The 21591-nt window shown below is 42.5% G+C and overlaps 7 protein-coding genes across 7 annotated transcripts; 6 read left to right on the top strand and 1 right to left on the bottom strand. All coding sequences in view use genetic code 12, as the record gives it.

The window, feature by feature from the left end:
* Window positions 1-653: 653 nt before the first annotated feature.
* Window positions 654-1779, bottom strand: RPL10 (60S ribosomal protein L10). Its single transcript, XM_001383331.1, has 2 exons — window positions 1764-1779; window positions 654-1409 (listed from the first exon to the last, which is right to left on the bottom strand). Exon 2 carries the CDS (start codon window positions 1402-1404, stop codon window positions 742-744), a length of 663 nt encoding a protein of 220 aa, XP_001383368.1. The 5' UTR covers window positions 1405-1409; window positions 1764-1779; the 3' UTR covers window positions 654-741.
* A 486-nt stretch (window positions 1780-2265) lies between these two features.
* PICST_43008 (predicted protein) lies at window positions 2266-2763 on the top strand (the record flags this gene model as incomplete). Its single annotated transcript, XM_001383694.1, has 1 exon — window positions 2266-2763. The coding sequence occupies one exon, from the start codon at window positions 2266-2268 to the stop codon at window positions 2761-2763; it is 498 nt and encodes a 165-aa protein (XP_001383731.1).
* A 540-nt stretch (window positions 2764-3303) lies between these two features.
* On the top strand, window positions 3304-4368 carry PICST_56611 (predicted protein; the record flags this gene model as incomplete). The annotated part of the gene is made up of 2 exons (XM_001383693.1): window positions 3304-3589; window positions 3665-4368. 2 exons carry the CDS (start codon window positions 3304-3306, stop codon window positions 4366-4368), a joined length of 990 nt encoding a protein of 329 aa, XP_001383730.2.
* Window positions 4369-4927: 559 nt separating this feature from the next.
* Window positions 4928-7828, top strand: PICST_88690 (predicted protein). The gene is made up of 3 exons (XM_001383692.1): window positions 4928-5157; window positions 5689-7326; window positions 7414-7828. Exons 1-3 carry the CDS (start codon window positions 5133-5135, stop codon window positions 7638-7640), a joined length of 1890 nt encoding a protein of 629 aa, XP_001383729.2. The 5' UTR covers window positions 4928-5132; the 3' UTR covers window positions 7641-7828.
* A 1831-nt stretch (window positions 7829-9659) lies between these two features.
* On the top strand, window positions 9660-16867 carry GSL2 (1,3-beta-D-glucan synthase subunit (BGS3) (GSC2)). The gene is made up of 2 exons (XM_001383691.1): window positions 9660-9686; window positions 11051-16867. Exon 2 carries the CDS (start codon window positions 11051-11053, stop codon window positions 16718-16720), a length of 5670 nt encoding a protein of 1889 aa, XP_001383728.2. The 5' UTR covers window positions 9660-9686; the 3' UTR covers window positions 16721-16867.
* A 799-nt stretch (window positions 16868-17666) lies between these two features.
* PICST_43715 (predicted protein) lies at window positions 17667-18707 on the top strand (the record flags this gene model as incomplete). The annotated part of the gene is made up of 1 exon (XM_001383690.1): window positions 17667-18707. The coding sequence occupies one exon, from the start codon at window positions 17667-17669 to the stop codon at window positions 18705-18707; it is 1041 nt and encodes a 346-aa protein (XP_001383727.2).
* Window positions 18708-19379: 672 nt separating this feature from the next.
* On the top strand, window positions 19380-21590 carry MNN11 (mannosyltransferase complex component). The gene has a single exon (XM_001383689.1). It carries the CDS (start codon window positions 19739-19741, stop codon window positions 21404-21406), a length of 1668 nt encoding a protein of 555 aa, XP_001383726.2. The 5' UTR covers window positions 19380-19738; the 3' UTR covers window positions 21407-21590.
* Window position 21591: the final 1 nt, after the last annotated feature.

Raw genomic sequence — 21591 nt, 5'->3', positions numbered from 1 at the left:
CCAAGGTGTAAGATGATGGTTGTGGATATCGTATTTGGTTTGTAGACACTAGAAGACTTCCGTTGGGATTTGCAGAATTTTACTGACTTTTCAGGCACTGATTTTGAGGGAGGTACAAGCTTATCTAACTATATGTTCTAGGATTTTGCACCCAAATGTTCTTGGTAGTAACTAGACTTAGAAAGACAAAGTTGTATCGTATATGATGTAAGACCTTGTATTTACTTCCCTGTAAGTTGCTTCATGTTTGAGATCCTTATTTTAGATTATTTTGATGTTCCGCTTCTGCTTACTTGAAGTTTCATCTCGCTTACAGAATCTGAGCAGTCTCTTCAAAAGATCAAAGAATGTTCTTGAGTTTCACATAAAGATGCAACTCAAGGTTGAAACAGTATGGTAATAGCAAGCTTCAGCATCAACTGATATAGAGGTATTGAGGAGAAGAACATATTCTATCTTGTGCTACACTCTGTCAGAGTAAGCACTATCAACAGTATGGTCCATATCTTTCGGGAGCTCTCAAATCTGCCTTCTCTACTCGCCACCACATCTCTGTAATATATACAAAAGAGGTCAACAAATCTTACTAAACAAAATAAGTCAGTGTCGCTACTAAACTTCCCTAAGATGTTATCTTCACTACAATTATTCTTAAGCAAGGTGTGTTATTAAAATGTACAAAAATTGACAATATCAGCTACAATAGCAACAGTAAATACTTTTGATGGGAATCAACCGCATTTAAGCTTGGTATTGGTAGTCTGGGAACTGTCTCAAGTTGGCTTCTAAGTTACCCTTTCTGGACAAGAACTTGACGTAAGCACCATCATCCTTGACTTCACCGTTTTGCTTCTTAGCAACGTATTCGTCTCTGTTCAAAGGAGTGAAACCCCACTTCTTAGAAATAATGATCTTTTGTTGACCTGGGAACTTGTATCTGGCTCTTCTCAAACCTTCAATAACGACTTCCTTGTTGGAGTCCTTGGTTCTACAGGACATGATAATTTGACCAATAGAGACTCTGGCAGCAAGACCATGTGGCTTACCCCAAGCACCTCTCATACCTTGTTGCAATCTATCGGCACCGGCACACGACAACATCTTGTTGATTCTCAAGACGTGGAATGGGTGGACTCTGACTCTCAAGTGGAAAGAATCTCTACCAGAAACCTTGGTGATATACTTGTTGGCACAGATACGGGCAGCTTCCAAAGCTTCCGAGGACAATTGTTCTAATTCGTTAGAAACCAAGTGGACACACAATGGGAATTCATCGACTTGAGCCTTCTTTCTACCCAAATCGTAGATTCTGATCTTAGCGTCTGGGACAGCTCTGTTGTATCTGGACTTTGGGTAAGGCTTGTTCTTACAGTATCTGTAACATCTAGCTGGTCTTCTAGCCATCTTGTCTGAAATTATGTTAGTATATAATGCTTACTAATGGAAACAAAGCACAACGTAGGAACGCCAAAACGAACTGAAATTTACTCCAGGCAATCTACACACGTTTGGAAACGATAGGCTACTCTGATGATCTCTTGGGAAAAGACTGAGGACAAATAAATGTGGTTGTACGTCTCCTTTTATACTTCCTCTACTGAAAATTGGAGATGACAAATCAATCTGGAAGGCCTCCAATATGGTCTTTATTCGTTCGAAAATCAACGGAAATGTCTCTGGGAAAACCAGGGCTGTTTGGTCGTAGTAGCTCGAGTCATCTACATCGTTTTGGGCTCCTTCATGCTCATCTTTAGGTTACATACCTTTATTAACACTTGGTTAGTAGGGGAAAAAACTGTATTAGAAAAAGAGAGAAAAATCTTCTTTTCTATGGAACTGAAAAAAGTGAGCATGGTGACTGCAGACAGAAACGCACACTATGGAGCTAAACTATGGGAGACATACTTAGTAAGCTGATGGAGTGGTCACGTGATGCTCATTCTAGCCGACATCTATGTCGGTCATGGTGAATTTATGATCACGTGCAATGTGACTGTTTTTTTTCTCAAGAGATTGAGGGAGATGAGTTTGAAATGCGAAGGATGCGAATAATAGAAATGAGAAAGAAGAGTGGCGTTATCATGTGATATGTGTCGTGTGCTCCGATCATCTGCCAAGAATCACATGGTCTTGATCACGCGCCATCTCTGCTCCATCGCCTTTAATAAAAAAATTAAAATTTCACTAATTTAGAGCTATGATTTCGATGTTTCACAACAAATTGACAAGTTTGTAAGGAAGCACACCCTAAATACTCCAGACAACATGGGAAGATACAGTGTGAAGAGATATAAGACAAAGAGAAGAACGAGAGATCTTGATCTTATCTACGATGATATGGCCTCTAAAGAGTCTATTCACAAGCTCAAAAACCAGCCATTAGATGAGACCAAACCAGGATTGGGCCAGTACTACTGTGTGGAATGTGCGAAATACTTCGAGAACCAATTGAGTTTGGACCGTCACAACAAAGGAAAAGTACACAAGAGAAGAGTCAGGGAGTTAAAGAAGAAGCCATATACACCTTTAGAAGCCGAGGCTGCTGCCGGAGTGAACATGTTGAAGTTCATGGAGTCAGTAGAAAAGTATAAGCAGTTGGAACAGTACAAATCGGAAAACAAGGAAGAGTTTGCCGACGCTCTTGGCCAGAAGAAAGACACTTTGGATGCTATAATAACGGGAGTCCCTTCAGAGGAATTTCAACAACAGCAACAACAGAATCAACAACAGCCAGAAAGACCCGAAGTCGAAATGACCGATTAGAGTAGCAATTCCAGTTTCTATAAGCAAAAGTTTCAGAGGTTTCAAGTGACTTTTCCACTATCCAATGCGATTTTTCACTAATTCAGAGTCTTCATTTCCTCATTGTACAATAGTTTCTTTTCATTTCACTAGCATCGCCAAAGCATATGGTACTACTTAAGACATATATGAGACTTCTATGAGATTCATATGGGACATATATAAGGTATAGCAAGCAGCATTTAGTATACGTTCATTTAGCATGGATCAGATTATCTTAGACGTATTGTCGCATGTATGTCGCAAACTGATCTTGCGACAAGACGCAAGAGGTAGTGTGCAGGGTAGAGATCTTGAATTTGACAAGGTGAAACCAATCTCGACCATTATCTACCATTAACGCCATTAACAGATACTCCATATCGGGGAACATAGCCGGCTCTATAATACTTTGCGTTAGTAATACAATCTAGAAATTTTGGCTTTTTTGCAATTTGTTTGAGCACTTTCAATTTTCAATCTGACATTTACGTTCTCTTCTCTATGGCTTTATGACAAATCATGAGATTAAGATTGAAGTCTAACAAAGCTGTCAAGACAGTAGCACCAGATCTGGCAGAGACACTTGGTCAGTTCCTAGACACCATTAACAGCATGCTGGAGCTAAAGGAAATAGAAAGCCATATTTTAACCGGAATCAAAACGGGTTTTCCTCCTAAGTCTGTAGACTTAACTTCTACCTCGAAGTTGTTGGCTGAATCGGAGATCAGAGATGGAGATCAGCTCTTGGTTGAATTTGGCGAAATGGTTGCAAAAACCGAAAATGATGAGAACCCCAAAGAGCTGGGTATATCTGCATCTCCCGTATCTCGAGGAAACACACCTGCCAGTGATGCAATTCCATCTGCAAAACCAACACAAGCTTCTGAAACTGTCTCAGAAACAGAGATACCTTCGGTATATATTCCGCAACAGGATAAATACCTCATTCTTCGTAATATTCCCGATGATAACTCATGTATGTTCAACTCTATTTCGTATGCTCTCAGTGGTTACAGCTCCTATGAAACATTTAGTCCGCCGCTGGAGTTGCGTTCTGTAATTGTATCGTATATCCAGAATCTGCCAGAACTATATAACGAAGCAATTTTGGGGCGGCTGCCCGAGGATTACTGTAAATGTATCATCAAGAAGGATTCGTGGGGAGGTGCTATCGAGTTGGGAATCTTGGCGGACTGGTTTGGAATCCGCATCAATTGCTTGGATATCGAGCTGGGGAACTTCATAACGTTTGAAAAAGAGCAGGGTCCGCAACCTGACAAATTTATCATATTAATCTACAGTGGAGTGCATTACGACGTAGTGGCCGTCAATAGCACGTTGTCGGTCCTGGATGGTGACAAAGCCAATGACATCACCTCCTGGAGTTGTGGAGGTAAGGAAGAGTCTGCTGTTCTAGAAGCCAGCCATAAATTGTGTAAACTTTTGCAATCGCGCAACTATCTGACCAACACTACGACGTTCCGGGTGCGTTGCTTGAACTGCTACGAGATCTTGGTGGGGGAAACGGGCGCCAGTAAGCATGCGGAGGAGACGGGGCATTATAACTTTGGAGAGGTAAAGTGAGGGTGGCTACATTACTAGCATTACTACAGTAGATAACTAAAAATTGACTTGTGGTGAATCACAAATAAGAAAGAGGCATTTTGACAAAGAAAAATCTATAGTTATGCTTTCTTTTATATTAATATTGTTCAAATAAAAAGTTTGAGTATACCTACGGAGTATGGATTTTGGCTGAGTTGTAAATTTCTAGCCCTGGTGTAGAATTCTGGAGTGTGGAATTAATGATTGCAAAATTTTCGTAAAAAATGTAAAAAAAATACCAAAAAAAAAAACTCTTTTATAAGTTTGATCCAAATATACAAACTGAATCCACTTCTTTATTTCAACACACTTATGATCTTATATTTCCACCACTTCAATACAATTTCCTTATTTGTCATTACTCTACCATACCTTTCTTCAGGCAAAATCAAGACCCTGGCACTTTTTCTCCCACACACACCTGCTTTCCGAGCAGCGCACGACCACAAAAGTTTCCTGCTGGTAGTGGACGTCTTTTTGGAAGAAGACCGTTTCTACTTCTTTTGCCAGTGCCGAAAAAGACCTTGTGACAGGACTATTCTTCCACAACAAGTGTCGAAACGGGACTAACAAACCCAACTGTGTGATTGCTATCTTTAATAGCCGATTTCGTCCTTGTAAGCCACTTCTCCAGCTGATTTCCGTCGATTATTCACTTAGTTCGTCTACTACTGGAGTCCGTAGAAAATTCACAACCAGATAGGATTCCCGATCACAAGTAAAAGCATAAAGCAAACAATACCATGTCCAAGTCCACCGAGTTCTTCTGTATGTATCTGACTTTGAAAGAGGGAATGGCAAGAAGCCTGACTAGTGAGAATTAAAGAGAATTGAGATCAGCGTAGTACGGCTGATTTGGTTGATTTGATTCTGAAATTTCTGGAAATTCTGGAGAAGAGAATTTTTGTCATGAAACTATTCCAGATCTCTACCCGGAGACAGACATTGTTAAGATTGAGGGTATATGACTACGAGTATAGAGGATAATACCGATAATGCTGATATCCAGATAATGGCATTGCCACTGTTAGTGAATCTCATCTCTCATCTGAAATCTGTAAATGCATCTGAAAATCATTTGAGTATTCGCGTACAAGAATTATGAACTTTTGAATTTCAATAAATTCATTCTACAAACATCTACAAAATCCTCAGAATGTACAGAATCCACAGAATATGCCAAATCTACAGATCTACGAAATCAACAATTTCATCAATATTACGAAATTTTTGAAAATAATTCTCATTTTCTCTCATTCTCATACTCTTCATACTTAACATCTTATACTAACCTGCCAGGTCGTCTACCACGGTCGATAGAATTGACACATGACTACGAGGAAATCACGCCGTCTCCCAAAGCGGCGGAAGAATGCCGTTCGGCCTTGTACTCGCCCAATGGAGCATTCTTTGCTTACACCCAGCCCAACGAGGTGATAGTATTGAATACTAAGAGTAAGGCTGAGTTGTACCACAAGATCGAGTTGCCCGAGGTGTTTGATATATATTTTTCACCACAAGGAACGTTCTTATGTTTATGGTGCAAACCCATTCAAATCAACCGTGAAAACGGAACCTGGAATAACAACTTGAAGATTTTCAACTTGAAGACCAAGTCCTTGATAGTGGAATGGCTGCAGAAACACCAGAGCGGATGGAAGCCCCAGTTTACCCAGGACGAGAAACTCGTAGCCAAAAACTTCAACAACAAGGAAATCCATTTCTTTGACATCAGCACGTCTCTGCAGGAAACCATAAATATAAACCAGCCTACCCACAAGTACAAAGTGGCTGATGCCAAACAGCCGTTCCAGAACTTCCAGATTTCACCAGGTTTAAACCCCTCTGTTGCTATCTTCATACCAGAAGCTAGTGGCAAACCAGCCTCGGTGTTGATCTATAACGTTCCAAACTTCAACCAACCCACCTGTAGCAAGAACTTCTTCAAGGCTGAACGGTGTCAATTGAAGTGGAACTCGTTGGGTACAGCATTGTTAGCATTGGCCTCTACCGACCACGATACCAGTAACAAGTCGTACTACGGCGAAACCAACTTGTACCTCTTGGGAATTGCCGGTTCATATGATTCCAGAATCGACTTGAAGAGAGAAGGACCCATTCACGACATCACCTGGTCTCCTTCTGCCAGAGAGTTTGCTGTTATCTACGGTTACATGCCATCAGAAACGACTTTCTTTGATGCTCGTGGTAACGCTATCCACTCGTTACCTACAGCTCCACGTAACACCATCTTGTATTCTCCTCACGCTCGTTACGTGTTGGTTGCCGGTTTCGGCAATTTGCAGGGAACTGTAGATGTATACGATCGTCAGAACAAGTTCAGTAAAGTCGTAACCTTTGAAGCTGCCAACACTTCTGTGTGCGAATGGTCACCTTGTGGACGTTACATCTTGACTGCAACGACTTCTCCTCGTTTACGTGTGGATAACGGCTTGAAGGTGTGGCATGCATCTGGTCAATTGGTTTACTTGAAAGAGTACCAAGAGTTGTATGCAATTGGATGGAAGCCTCAGACTATCGCTGAGTTTCCTCCTTTGAAGCAATTGGAGCCTGCTCCACCAGCCCATGACTCGGCACGTGAATACATCGCCAAGAAAGCTGCTGCTTCAGCTACTGCTGCTTCCAAGCCTGCTGGTGCATACCGTCCTCCTCATGCCAGGGGCAGTTCTGCTCCAAGCACAGCTACTTCCTTGTACCAGAAGGAGCTTCAAAACAACTTGAAGTTACAACAACAGCAGCGTAATGGAATCAACCCTAGTAGTGGCAGAGCCCGTGTTGTTCCAGGAGCCAACCCTGTAGAGATCAAGGAATCCAAGACAGCTCAAAAAAACAGAAAGAAGAGAGAAGCTAAGAAGAACCTGAAGGAAGACTCTCCCTCTATAGAAGGCTCTCCTGCACCATCTGCTGCTCCTTTGGGTCCACCACCAGGACTTGGCCAATTATCGTCTGCCCCAGCTTCTGCCCCAGCTTCTACTCCAGCTGCTCCAGCTACTCCCTCACCAGTGGCTCCGGCTGTTGCAGCTACTTCCTCTCAGGGAGGTGTTGTTGTTGGCGGAGTTGCGCTGTTGGAAGAGAAGAAAATCAGATCGTTGTTGAAGAAGTTGAGAGCCATCGAGACCTTGAAGATGAAGCAGGCCAGCGGCGAACCTTTGGAAGACACCCAGGTCAGCAAAATCAACAAGGAGGACGACATCAGAAAGGAGTTGAGTGCATTGGGCTGGAACGATTAGGCGACCTCAGTCTACTACACTCTACCATCTATATAAATAATGTAGCATTGCAGGTGTCCAGACCACAATTCAAAATATAACAGAGTAGAAATGTCTCCTGTAAAATGGGACTAGAACTATAGAGATGTACCACTACGGCGCATTGTAAAATCTTGAGTATTGCCACTCCACAATATATGATAAAAGTCAAGTTAACTACATTACAATAATCTACCGTGAAGTATACAGAAAACCCAGCACATATATCAGTTAATGCTACATGAAAAGCTTCCAAAACGGGAGACGTCTGTATTAGGCGTTCACAAGTAACACTAAAGCCGAACGAAAGTAAAGGAAATTCGACCAAAAATGAAGAGTACTCGCCAGAAAGGATCTCAACAAAAGAGTTGAAAATATGGAAGCTTCGGGATGAGTGAAAAATTTGGGATTTGATCTGGTACTGCGGCAGAGATCTTCCTCCTGTGATGAGATGAGACACGCCCTAAAAGGGCATAGTAATGGGCAAATTCAGCGACATTGGCGCAATGTATGGAAACAGAACAGGAGCATGAGAATGTCGCGCGTTATGCAGGAGACGGTTGCGAGGAGAAGACCGGACGATATAGATGTTGATGCTGCAGTCTGTGACAGGAGCTAAAGTCGCGTTTGAGTCCTGGTAGGGAAGGGAGGCAGGAGAAGGGGCCCCTGAGCTTAGTCAGTGTGATAGTAGCAGCTATACTAGAAGTAACAGTGATAAGGAAGTTGGAAGAAAGTGAGCCTGTAGCTGTAGAATTGTAGCGATAGTGCTATATAGAGAAAGAACCAGAAAGAAATACAGGTGGTATGGGAATTCTGGGCTTTTAGTAAAGGGAAAAACTGAATACAGGCAGCGTTGCAGAAAATACGTCTATACTAGTGATCATCAGCACACCAAGAGAAGCCCCAGGAAGAGCAGTTGAAACGGATGAAGAGTTTACCGAGCATACGCGAGAACGCGAGCAAGTCAAGAGCTGGAAACACCGAGATTGCCGATGTGGTATCACCTTCAAAGACCAGGAAAGAGGAGGCTGAAGGAACTGAAACGAACAAAGTGAATGTTCGCGTTTGAAAATACCAACAAGTAACGGACAACTTGTCGGATTTAACCAGGGGTTTTTGGATCTGGAATAATCGGCAGAGCTTGAGATTCAGAAGCACTGAAAGATGTGGAAATGTATACAATGAGTGTGAAATTCAAAAGTACAGTACGAAAGATTGGTATTGTCTTAGTTAGCCCATATCAATATATGGTTGCAAATAGACTAGAGTTTAGGCACTGAATTGAAGCACTACAAAATATACAATGTGTACATGGTACGTTTGTAAGTTTGGACGTTTGTACATGGTACATGTGAATATGAATCACATTTGATAGTGATTGTTCCGAAACAGCAGTAGATACCATACCATATCAAATCAGACCAGCACTTGCACACAAAAATCTCTCGTACATGCCATACAATACAGCCTTCGTGGATAAGAAACTCTTTGTAGAACTTGTGCTATAGAATTGTCTCCAGTTTCACTGCACATTCTGCATAGCTTTTTGGTGGAAAGGAAAAGCCCATTTTTGCCTATTATTCCAGTAAATATCTGTTATTTTCGTAGCAATTATTTAGCATTACTCTATTTGCCACTTCCGACCCGCAGCCTACAGCGCTCCATTAATAATACACCAACCTTATCTTGCCAACACAACACCTGCTTTACCCAGCCCCTGCCACATCCGGATATCTATAATTATACCTCAAAACACACCGCCTGCAGACCGCCGCTGCAACTTCTGGTTTTCATAGTCGCGTTCTCGTGTCGCTCCAAAAATTTTCTTCTGTCGGCGCGCCATACATGCAGGTGCACCCAATCCCAGCTTCAATAAATACCAAACACATTGTGTCCCCTGAGAATTCTGACAGTTGTGTCGGATTTTCATTTTCAAAACTTTTGATTGTCAAGTCTTTTTCTTCTGTTCTTCACTGTTGGCCATCATTATCGTTGTGCTACATCGTCGAATAGCAATTATAGATTAAGGTATGTATCCCACCCTCTACCCAGTTTCAGTTTCCCCAAAACGCGAACAAAATCCGCCGCTAGGCTGCTGAGAACTTCAATTTTCCCGTGAAATGTCTCCAGAATCCCGTTTCTCGCCCGAAAAGAACTCTGTTTCCTCTCACACATACTGCAGATCTTGAAGTCCTTTTGTCTCCATCAATTTCTATGCTTAGGGCCGTGTAGCCATCCAATCAGACCGTGTCCATGTGTTTTTGTCTTTCTGTGAGTTGGTGTCTTTTGGCGTAAATCAATGGGCCTCCTGCAGACAGGACACAGCCCGAACAGGCGTCTCGACTTGATCTGGTCGGCGCACGATTACCCTGAAACGACCTAAAATTGACAATAGGAACAATCGTCACGTGAGCACTCGAGGGATTGCAGCTGCCGGCCGGCAGCCGATGAGATTCGTTCGAGAATGTGAGTTTGTGCTGCCAGTATCAAACAGCGACAACGAACAGATAGCGGACGCCAGTGGCTTGCCATTCCTCGGACAGGGAAGACTCGGCTACTTTTTCTTCGGATCAAAACCGGCACAGATAAGCTCATCACTCGTGTAAGTAAAGATTGTGGTAACTTTGTGCGACGCACGACCAGTTTTTTACACAGATTTCAGCGCCGGAGAGCAGACATCGAAGCCGAAGGATGTAGCTACTGATGACTAGCAGTGTTCCCAGTTCTTGCCAAGTATTAGCAGAAACCGGAATCTAGAAGCTAGTCAAATATCAGTGAAATTCCCGTTGAAAGTGATGGACGTTCTGGTCGGCGAGAAGTGAATGGGCCCTGATTTACACCGAGCAGCCTGAGGATTACGTCGGTCTATTTTTATCCCGCGGCGCGGTGGTGGGCGAATTTCTTTTTCGTGTTCTGCTTTATTTTTTAGTCCCGTTTAGCAAACGACTTTACTGAAATGAGACAGACAATTTCGGAGAGAACATCGCTCAAATCAGACACAAAATCACACTTCACACTCGAGACTTTTTCATAAATATCATTTAGAAATCGTGTGAATTTTTTGATTAAGTGCCACTGCTGTTTTTCTTTCCTTAGTCTTGAACTTGAGTCTGACACTGGTAATAAAGACGAAGTGTTCTGCGCCAGTTCTAGCTGATAAAGCACCATAGATATCAATCCAGTACCATTCTGGCTATATCCTACTAGCTTTATCGTTAGCTCTATTCAGCTGCTACTATTACTACAATTTCTGCTGCCACGTTCGCTTTTTTGTCTAATCTGACCTCATTCCTTCGCTTGTCTCAGATATTTATCTAATCTAACAGAAACAAACTGAAACTTTCACCATTTCCTTGATTTTTCTCATTTTTCAGTACTAACCCTTTTTTCAGATGTCGTATAGCGATAATAATCATAATTATTATGATCCCAACCAGCAGGGCGCTCCTGCTGGTGACGGATACTACCAACAACAGCCCTACGATGAAGGTCAGCAACAGCAGGATTTCTATGATCCAAACTCTCAGTACCATCAGCAGCCATATGACATGGAAGGCTACCAGGATCCTAACGGAGCTCCATATGGCGGCCAGCCAATGCATCCTCAGGGAGGCTACAATGCTGATCCAGAAGCCTTTTCTGATTTCAGCTATGGTGGTCAAACCCCAGGCACTCCTGGCTACGACCAATATGGAACTCAATATACGCCTTCTCAGATGAGCTATGGCGGTGACCCAAGATCGTCTGGTGCCTCCACACCTATATACGGCGGCCAGGGTCAAGGCTATGATCCAACACAGTTTCAGATGTCGTCGAACTTGCCTTATCCTGCCTGGTCAGCTGACCCACAGGCTCCAATCAAGGTTGAGCACATTGAAGATATCTTCATTGACTTGACCAACAAGTTTGGGTTCCAGAGAGATTCTATGAGAAACATGTTTGACTATTTCATGACGCTCTTGGACTCGAGATCTTCGCGTATGTCGCCAGCACAGGCTCTTTTGAGTTTGCATGCCGATTATATCGGTGGGGAAAACGCCAACTACAGAAAGTGGTTCTTCGCCTCGCAACAGGACTTGGACGATTCGCTTGGTTTTGCCAACATGAATTTGGGTAAAATCGGCAAAAAGGCCAGAAAGGCTTCTAAAAAGTCCAAGAAGGCCAGAAAGGCTGCTGAAGAACACGGTGAAGATATCGACGCCTTGGCCAACGAGTTGGAAGGCGACTATTCTTTAGAAGCTGCTGAGATCAGATGGAAGGCCAAGATGAACTCATTGAGTCCAGAAGAAAGAGTCCGTGACATTTCGCTTTATTTGTTATTGTGGGGTGAAGCTAACCAGGTTCGTTTTACTCCAGAAACCTTGTGTTACATCTACAAGACAGCTAAGGACTACTTGTTGTCACCAGCCTGCCAACAGAGACAGGAACCAGTACCAGAGGGTGACTACTTGAACCGTGTCATTACTCCTTTGTACCGTTTCCTCAGATCGCAAGTTTATGAAATCTACGAAGGTAGATTCGTAAAGCGTGAAAAGGACCACAACAAAATTATTGGCTACGATGACGTCAACCAGTTGTTCTGGTACCCTGAAGGTATTTCCAGAATCATGTTTGAAGATGGTACGAGATTGGTAGATATTCCTCAGGAAGAACGTTACTTGAAGTTGGGCGAAGTCGAATGGAGCAATGTCTTCTTCAAGACCTATAAAGAAATCAGAACCTGGTTGCATTTCGTCACTAACTTCAACAGAATCTGGATTATACACGGAACCGTCTACTGGATGTACACTGCCTACAACTCGCCTACATTATACACTCAACACTACATTCAAACCAAAGACCCACAACCAACAGCTTCTTCCAGATGGGCTGCTGCTGCTATTGGAGGTGTTATTGCTTCGGCTATCCAGATTCTTGCTACCATCTTCGAATGGATGTTTGTCCCTAGGGAATGGGCCGGTGCTCAACATTTGACTCGTCGTTTGTTGTTTTTGCTTTTGATCTTCTTTCTCAACTTGGCTCCTGTTGTGTTCACCTTCTACTGGGCTGGTTTATCTGCAATTTCAAAGACTGCTCATGTTTTGTCGATTGTGGGCTTTTTCATTGCCATTGCTACCTTGGTATTTTTCGCTGTTATGCCATTAGGAGGATTGTTCACCTCCTACATGAACAAAAGATCCAGAAGATATTTGTCTTCGCAAGCTTTCACTGCCAACTTCATTAAATTGAGAGGCTTGGACATGTGGATGTCTTACTTGTTATGGGTATTGGTATTCCTTGCAAAGTTGCTTGAATCGTATTTCTTCTTGACCTTGTCGTTGAGAGACCCTATCAGAATCTTATCTACCATGACCATGAGATGTACTGGTGAAGTCTGGTTCAAGGACAAGTTGTGCAAACACCAGGCTAAGATTGTCTTGGGCTTGATGTATCTCGTAGACTTATTATTATTCTTCTTGGATACCTACATGTGGTACATCATCTGTAACTGTGTTTTTTCCATTGGTCGTTCCTTCTACTTGGGTATTTCCATCTTGACTCCTTGGAGAAATATCTTCACCAGATTGCCCAAGAGAATCTACTCGAAGATCTTGGCCACTACAGAGATGGAAATTAAGTACAAGCCTAAGGTGTTGATCTCGCAGATTTGGAATGCTATTGTTATTTCCATGTACAGAGAGCACTTGTTAGCTATAGATCATGTCCAGAAGTTATTGTACCACCAGGTTCCTTCTGAAATTGAAGGCAAGAGAACCTTGAGAGCTCCTACTTTCTTTGTCAGTCAGGATGACAACAACTTTGAGACAGAATTCTTTCCTCGTAACTCTGAAGCCGAAAGAAGAATTTCGTTCTTTGCCCAGTCGTTGGCTACTCCTATCCCTGAACCTTTGCCAGTCGACAACATGCCAAGTTTTACAGTTTTCACACCTCACTATTCGGAAAAGATCTTGTTGTCTTTAAGAGAAATCATCAGAGAAGACGACCAGTACTCGAGAGTTACCTTATTGGAATACTTGAAACAGTTACATCCTGTCGAATGGGAGTGTTTTGTCAATGATACAAAGATATTGGCGGAAGAAACAGCTGCTTATGAAAATGGGGATGACGCTGAGAAGTTGTCTGAAAATGGTTTGAAGTCCAAGATTGACGACTTGCCATTTTATTGTATTGGTTTCAAGTCTGCTGCTCCGGAATATACCTTGAGAACTAGAATCTGGGCCTCATTGAGATCGCAAACATTGTACAGAACTGTTTCTGGTTTCATGAACTACGCCAGAGCAATCAAGTTATTGTACAGAGTGGAAAATCCAGAGTTAGTACAATACTTTGGAGGAGATCCAGAAGGTTTAGAGTTAGCTTTGGAAAAGATGGCCAGAAGAAAGTTTAGATTCTTGGTTTCGATGCAAAGATTGTCCAAGTTCAAGGACGATGAAATGGAAAATGCTGAATTTTTGTTGCGTGCTTATCCCGACTTGCAAATCGCCTACTTGGACGAGGAGCCTCCTTTGAACGAAGAAGAAGAACCAAGAGTGTACTCCGCTTTGATGGACGGCCACTGTGAGATGTTGGAAAACGGCAGAAGACGCCCTAAGTTTAGAGTGCAATTGTCTGGTAATCCTATCTTGGGTGACGGTAAATCTGATAACCAGAATCACGCAATCATCTTCCACAGAGGTGAGTACATTCAGTTGATCGATGCTAACCAGGACAACTACTTGGAAGAGTGTTTGAAGATCAGATCTGTTTTGGCCGAGTTCGAAGAATTGAATGTAGAGTACGTAAACCCATACGCTCCCAACTTGAAGTCCGACGAATCCAAGAAGAAGGACCCCGTAGCCATATTGGGTGCTAGAGAGTACATTTTCTCCGAGAACTCAGGTGTGTTAGGTGATGTTGCTGCTGGTAAGGAACAGACTTTCGGTACTTTGTTCGCCAGAACCTTGGCTCAGATTGGTGGTAAATTGCATTATGGTCATCCTGATTTCTTGAATGCTACCTTCATGTTTACCAGAGGTGGTGTTTCGAAGGCCCAAAAGGGTTTGCATTTGAACGAAGATATCTACGCTGGTATGACTGCCATGTTGAGAGGTGGTAAGATCAAGCACTGTGAGTACTACCAGTGTGGTAAAGGTAGAGATATGGGTTTCGGATCCATCTTGAATTTCACCACCAAGATTGGTGCTGGTATGGGTGAACAGATGTTGTCGAGAGAATATTACTATTTATCTACTCAGTTGCCATTGGACCGGTTCTTGTCATTTTACTATGGACATCCAGGTTTCCACATTAACAATCTTTTCATTCAGTTGTCTTTGCAAGTTTTCATTTTGGTATTGGCCAACTTGAGTTCTTTGGCCCACGAATCGATCATATGTTACTACAACAGAGACTCTCCTATCACCGACATCATGTTCCCATTCGGCTGTTACAACTTGTCTCCAGCTGTTGACTGGACCAGACGTTATACATTGTCAATTTTCATTGTCTTTTTCATTTCCTTCATTCCTTTGGTTGTGCAAGAATTGATCGAAAGAGGTGTCTGGAAGGCATTCCAAAGATTCGTTCGCCACTTTATCTCATTGTCACCAATGTTCGAAGTCTTCGTTGCCCAAATCTACTCTTCCTCGGTTTTCACTGATTTGACTGTAGGTGGTGCTAGGTATATTTCTACAGGTAGAGGGTTTGCAACTTCCAGAATTCCATTCTCGATTTTGTACTCTCGTTTCGCTGACTCTTCCATCTATATGGGTGCCAGATTGATGTTGATCTTGTTGTTTGGCTCTGTTGCACACTGGCAGGTTCCATTGTTATGGTTCTGGGCCTCATTGTCTTCTTTGATGTTCTCGCCATTTGTATTCAACCCCCATCAATTCGCCTGGGAAGACTTCTTCATTGACTACCGTGACTTCATTAGATGGTTGTCGAGAGGTAACACCAAGTGGCACAGAAACTCGTGGATTGGATATGTCAGACTTTCAAGATCGCGTGTTACCGGTTTCAAGCGTAAATTAACTGGTGACGTGTCTGAAAAGGATGCTGGTGACGCTTCGAGGGCTCACAGATCCAATATCTTGTTTGCTGACTTCATCCCAACTCTTATCTATACCGCTGGTCTTTTCGTCGCCTACACCTTTATTAATGCTCAAACTGGTGTTACTAAATACTCATTTGACGTTGACGGTTCAAAAGACGTCCTGCCTGTCAACTCTACCCTTAGAGTTGTCATCTGTGCTTTGGCTCCAGTGGTTATTGACATGGGTATCTTGGCCGTCTGCGTTGGATTGGCTTGTTGTGCTGGTCCTTTATTGGGAATGTGCTGCAAGAAGACAGGTGCTGTCATTGCTGGGGTTGCACACGGTGGTGCTGTCATTGTTCACATTGTCTTCTTCATCGTGATGTGGGTATTGGAAGGTTTTGTATTTGCCAGAATGTTATTGGGTTTTGCTACTATGATCTATATTCAGAGACTATTGTTCAAATTCTTGACCTTGTGCTTCTTGACCAGAGAATTTAAACACGACAAAGCCAACACCGCTTTCTGGACTGGTAAGTGGTACGGTACTGGTATGGGCTGGATGGCATTCACTCAACCAGCTCGTGAATTCTGTGCTAAGATCATTGAAATGTCTGAGTTTGCGGGCGACTTCGTCTTGGCTCATATCATATTGTTCTGCCAATTGCCTATTTTGTTCATTCCATTAGTTGATAGATGGCACTCTACGATGTTATTCTGGTTGAAGCCTTCCAGGTTGATTAGACCTCCAATCTACTCTTTGAAGCAAGCAAGATTGAGAAAGAGAATGGTCAGAAAATACTGTTCTTTGTACTTTTTGATTTTGGTTATCTTCGTTGTTATTATTGCAGCTCCAGCTGTTGCAGGCCTGAAGCTTCCTAAATCGCTCGGTACTAATATAGATATTTCATTTGCCAAGGGTTTGTTCCAACCAAGAAAGGTTGACAACAATGACACAGGTCCAAACAGACCAAAACATTACACTTGGCCAGCATATTTGTCCAACAAGAGTCAGGCAACTCACAATTACACCACTAAGGCCTTTTAGATCATCCCACAAATTGGAAAAGTCAATCATTTTGGTGATGTTAATTGACCGATTACTGCTACATTATTTTCACCAATTACTTGAGTGTGTATTTATACAACTTTTATATACTTTTGTTTACATTTGAATTCAGGTTTATTTTACGATAAAATATTAATGGTGTTGTAGATTGAATGTAGATCTTGATTGTCAGGATGGATCCAAAGATATACGATTGTTTGCAATATGCACTGCTCTGAAAAATGGTGTTCGCAGCGGCGTGTATCTGTTGCATGCAATGAAATACCACAAGAAGATCGAAAGCTTCTTGCGTGAAGGTAAGCGTGAGAAACTGGAAACTTTTGAACCACTCCCTTGTTTGATTTTGGTTTAAACCCTGAGAACAACATAGAGCATTTAATTAATAGAAACTCCCACAGTAAATGTAGAGATATTGTGTTTTCTACACGCATACAATATAAACTTATGCTGTGATTGGTGATGAGCAGTAGAATGAATTCTGACGGACTCTCACGAAATCGGAACAGATTAGTGACCCAGATACGGTCCAGAGTAATTAAATGTTCGTATTTTGCACCCATTAGATAATGAGATATGCAGGCGGAAAATGGAATTAACTTGGTACATTTCGTCTAGTTTCTTCAACCTGTGCCTTCATAAATCTCCCTTTAGCCTGACCCAAAAGGATGTTTAGAAATTATCAAAAGTTTCACCGACACCAACCACTGTAGTTCAAAAAGACTCGAGTTGTCCTTGACCCATAGGACACCTGAAAACCTTGTGGGCAATATACAGGTTTTCTCTCAGTCAACTGATTAATATCACATGATTCGACTAGCCGCAGATATCAGTCAAATCTTTATTTATTTATTGTGCTTTGAATTTATTCACGAATTTAATTGTACCAAGTTTTTTCAGATACTCCAATTCGTCTTCTATTTAAGCAATGGCTGGACTTATACGTATTCATAATATTCCCCGTTCCACCCGGATCTTGCTCGGAGCCGTGGCGGCCATTTCCGGGCTCATTTTCATTATAAAGTTCAACACGTATCGTGAAGAGCTTATCCTGCCTACCCCAACAAACAGTCCTGACGGAGTTGTTTCTTTCCAGAACATCCAGGTGCCCTATTTACAATTGGTGCCTAGGTTCACGTTGTTCTATCCGTGGGTGGTTGTGACAGCTATTTTTGCAGAGGTTTCAATAATAGCCCTTATAATCTCTGTAGTGGTGCTATACGTTCTGACCAAATATGTAGAGAAGTACTGGAGCTGGAAAGAAGTCATCAAGTTTGTTTTGGTTGTAGGCTCCATCACCAACTTTGTGTCTGTGATTGTTACCATCGTGAGCAACATTGCGAGAGGCGATGTTGCTGGAATGGACCAGCCGTTGGGTGGAGGCATTTCGTACTACTTTGGCTTCTTGGTAGTGTTCAAGCAGTTGATCCCTGAACACAACATTGTTTTGTTCCAGGGTTTGGTCAATTTCCGGGTCAAGCATTTGCCTTTTACAGCACTAGTTGTTGTTGTGTTGTGGTCGGCATTGGTCACCAGGTCGTTGTATCCTGTTGTTCCCAGTGTGAATTCGTTTATTGTGTCGTACACATACTTACGGTTCTTCCAGTCGTTTGCTGTCGATCCGCTTTTGCCCATCACAAGTGCCAGCTCAGACGCAGCAAACTCCTCGTTGATTACAGGCGATGCCTCGGATACCTTCCAGCTAGTAGAGTTCTTCCCTTCTATAACCAAACCATACTTGTCCGTAGTGTTTGACAAGGGCTACGAGTTGTTTGTGTTTTTGGGAGTTGTAACCCCATTTAACGACGAGTCAGTGGAACAGAGTAACTTGAGAGCACAAAAGAGACAAGAGCAGGTCAGTCAGGCCCAGAAGAGCGTAGCCAACTCGGTTGCAGAGAGAAGAAGACAAGTGGCTCTACAGGTGATTGAAGAGAGAATCAACAAGGAAGCTGCAACCTCCAGCACATAGACAACTGTTTTACTAGTATAACTACGCAATTGTGTATGACAATTGTATATACAACAGATATTTACAACACACAATATATATATATATCGATCTTCATTCATTTATATGGTTACAGTCTAGACTTAAGAGATCACAATAAAAACAGGCAGAGTACGCTGCACACACAAAATTTTAAAATTAATAGTGCTTTACTGTAAATCACATCTATACGACTGTCTGCCACACATCCAGAACATCTGGGTGAGTTGTCATTTCAGAGTTATCCTCAGCTCATTTCACTAGCTCTCCTCATAAGGCTGAACTGTACATCTTTGGGACAACCTGCAGGTCCGAGGATCGTGTGGACTAAAATACGAAGCTGTCAGATAGAACACATGAAAGGGAAATTGCCGTGGAAGAAGAATTTGTATTCAAAAAGTGGTTACAGCGAGCCTATAAGTTAAGCTGCTACATACCCAAGCTTCTTGCCGGTAAACATTCATGTTCCTCTGTCTGGCTCTCGGTTTCTTCTCGTCCTCTTCCACCTACTCGATTCTTCTCTGCGCGGTACCTGAAAAGTCACGTGAGGTAGTGTCCCGCACGGTGCCAAAATTGCTTGATAATAATGACAATTCCAGTGGGTGCTATAGATAGAAATTTCGATGTGGCATCTTCTTCCAACCGCTTTCTTATAGCAGTATTGAGAAAACACAAGCTGTCTGTTGTTTTTGTCTCAGCTGTTGATACGAGCAGGTTAGGAGCAGTCACGTGTGCTGTTTTTACATTTTTTTGCTTTTCATAGAGCTCGGTAGGTATCAGATCCGCTTTTTTCATATAAACTCACACACCGATCTGGCACAGCAATAAACAAAACACACAGGATTCAATTGGCTATACATTCGAAATTCCGAAGAAATATCGACATTTTTCCCGTTTGAGTTTGTTTGCGTCTACAATATCTCAAATTCTACAGATTTCGTTTCACAATCTCAATTTTCACTCTTGAATTTGCAAAGACTCCGATCGCATAGAAATCTACAATTTTTCACTCAATGCTAGGTGCCACATTCAAGCCCAGTAAATATGGCAAACAGCCAAAGGCATTTCTACCACTTCCAGCCACCTTTGGCCGTATTCACACCTTCCATCGTCGAAACTTGACGGTGCTAACTATTATAGTTGTAGTGATTTGGCTCTTTTTCAATCCGTTCCTGGCTGTTTCTGGTATCTTCTTGTCGCAGGAAGACCACTCCTACCCACCACCTCATCCCCTTACCACCAAACAAGAGATCCCGTCAAGCTCGCGATACTTGTACCCCAATATCGAGCATGCCCCTTTGTTGAAGCAGATGACGGTTCACCAGCTCATCAAAGAATCACGTGTGAGAGACCACAATTTTCCAGAGGTAGAAAAGACAGTGATTCGTTCGCTAAATATGTTTGACGACCCCAACCCCATCATCCAGAAGCAGAAGGAAGACGAAGAGAACGCTGTCTCCGACCAGGCCAAGGCCAAAAACTACTTCAAGAACCAGGACAAAATAGTTTATAGACCAAGCTCTCTCAAGGGGTACCCCGAAGTCGTCATTGTTACTGCAGTAGACTTCGAGAAGTACTCAGTAGACGATTTGACCAAGATCGTGCAAAACCGAGTCAATTATGCTCACCAACATAATTATGGTATCTATGTACGCTGGTACCAGGAATTCTTACCTATCTTGAACTCGCTTAGTTATTTGCAGATCAAAGAAAGGGCCAAATGGGTTCGTTTGTATGCTACCAGAGCCGCAATGCACGCTTTCCCGCATGCGAAGTGGTTCTGGTATCTAGACCAGGATGGATTAATCATGGATTTGACCATCAACATCCAGGAGTACATCTTGGAAAACGATGCCTTGAATCCGATTATGCAAAGGGAGATACCTATAATACCTCCTGATGGCACAATTAAAACGTATAAGAACGCCAGAGCTGACTCCATCAAATTGATTATAACTCAGTCTGACTCTAAAATAGAATCTAATTCGTTTTTGGTCAAGAACGACCATATAGGTAGGGCCATGTTGGAAACTTGGGGAGACCCATTGTATTTGACCTATCCTAACTTTGGGTATGGACCCGATTCTGCATTAACGCACATTCTTCAATGGCATCCGTTTATGTTGAGTAAGACGACAATTATTCCAGCTAGAACAATTGCTTCAGCCCATTCTCGTGCCGTCAACCTTGATAAAATAGTAGACAAATTTCACTATTTTCCAGGTGATTTTGTAGTGCAGTGGTCTGACTGCGAGACTTTGACTTCTTGTTCGAAGATCTTAAGTCAGCACTTCTCGAAGACGGACAAGCCTGATGTGGAAGCTAGGGAAAAGCAGGCCAAAGCAAAGGCTGCCGATGAAGCTAAAGCCAGAGAGATAGCGCTAGCTAAAGAGAAAGAAAATGCTAAGGCCAAAGGTCAAGCTGAAGCAAAGGAACAGCCCGTAGCAAAGCAGCAACCAAAGAAGGAGCAACCAAAGAAGGAAGAACCAAAGAAGGAAGAACCAAAGAAGGAAGAACCAAAGAAGGAAGAACCCAAGAAGGAAGAGCCCAAGAAGGAAGAGCCCAAGAAGGAAGATCTTAAGAAGGAAGAGCCTAAGAAGGAAGAGTTGAAGAAAGGAGAGCCGAAGAAGGAAGACTCAAAGAAGGAAAAGCCAAAAGCAAACGAGCAACCTAAGGCTTAGGAACAGCAACAATTGTAATAGTAATTAGAGAGCTATTGCGTAGCATTAGCAGGACTTGTTGGGCAGGTGCAACAGATACAGATACACAGACCGTTTCAATTATAATTGCATCTATTCAATTCATAACACATATCATATATATACATTGATAAACATATACACTGATAAACATATATATGTATGCA

This window comes from Scheffersomyces stipitis, chromosome 3, assembly GCF_000209165.1.
Source record: "Scheffersomyces stipitis CBS 6054 chromosome 3, complete sequence".
NCBI lineage: Eukaryota > Fungi > Ascomycota > Pichiomycetes > Serinales > Debaryomycetaceae > Scheffersomyces > Scheffersomyces stipitis.
Note: the sequence above shows the minus strand (reverse complement) of the source record. Positions and strands in the feature narration are given on the sequence as shown.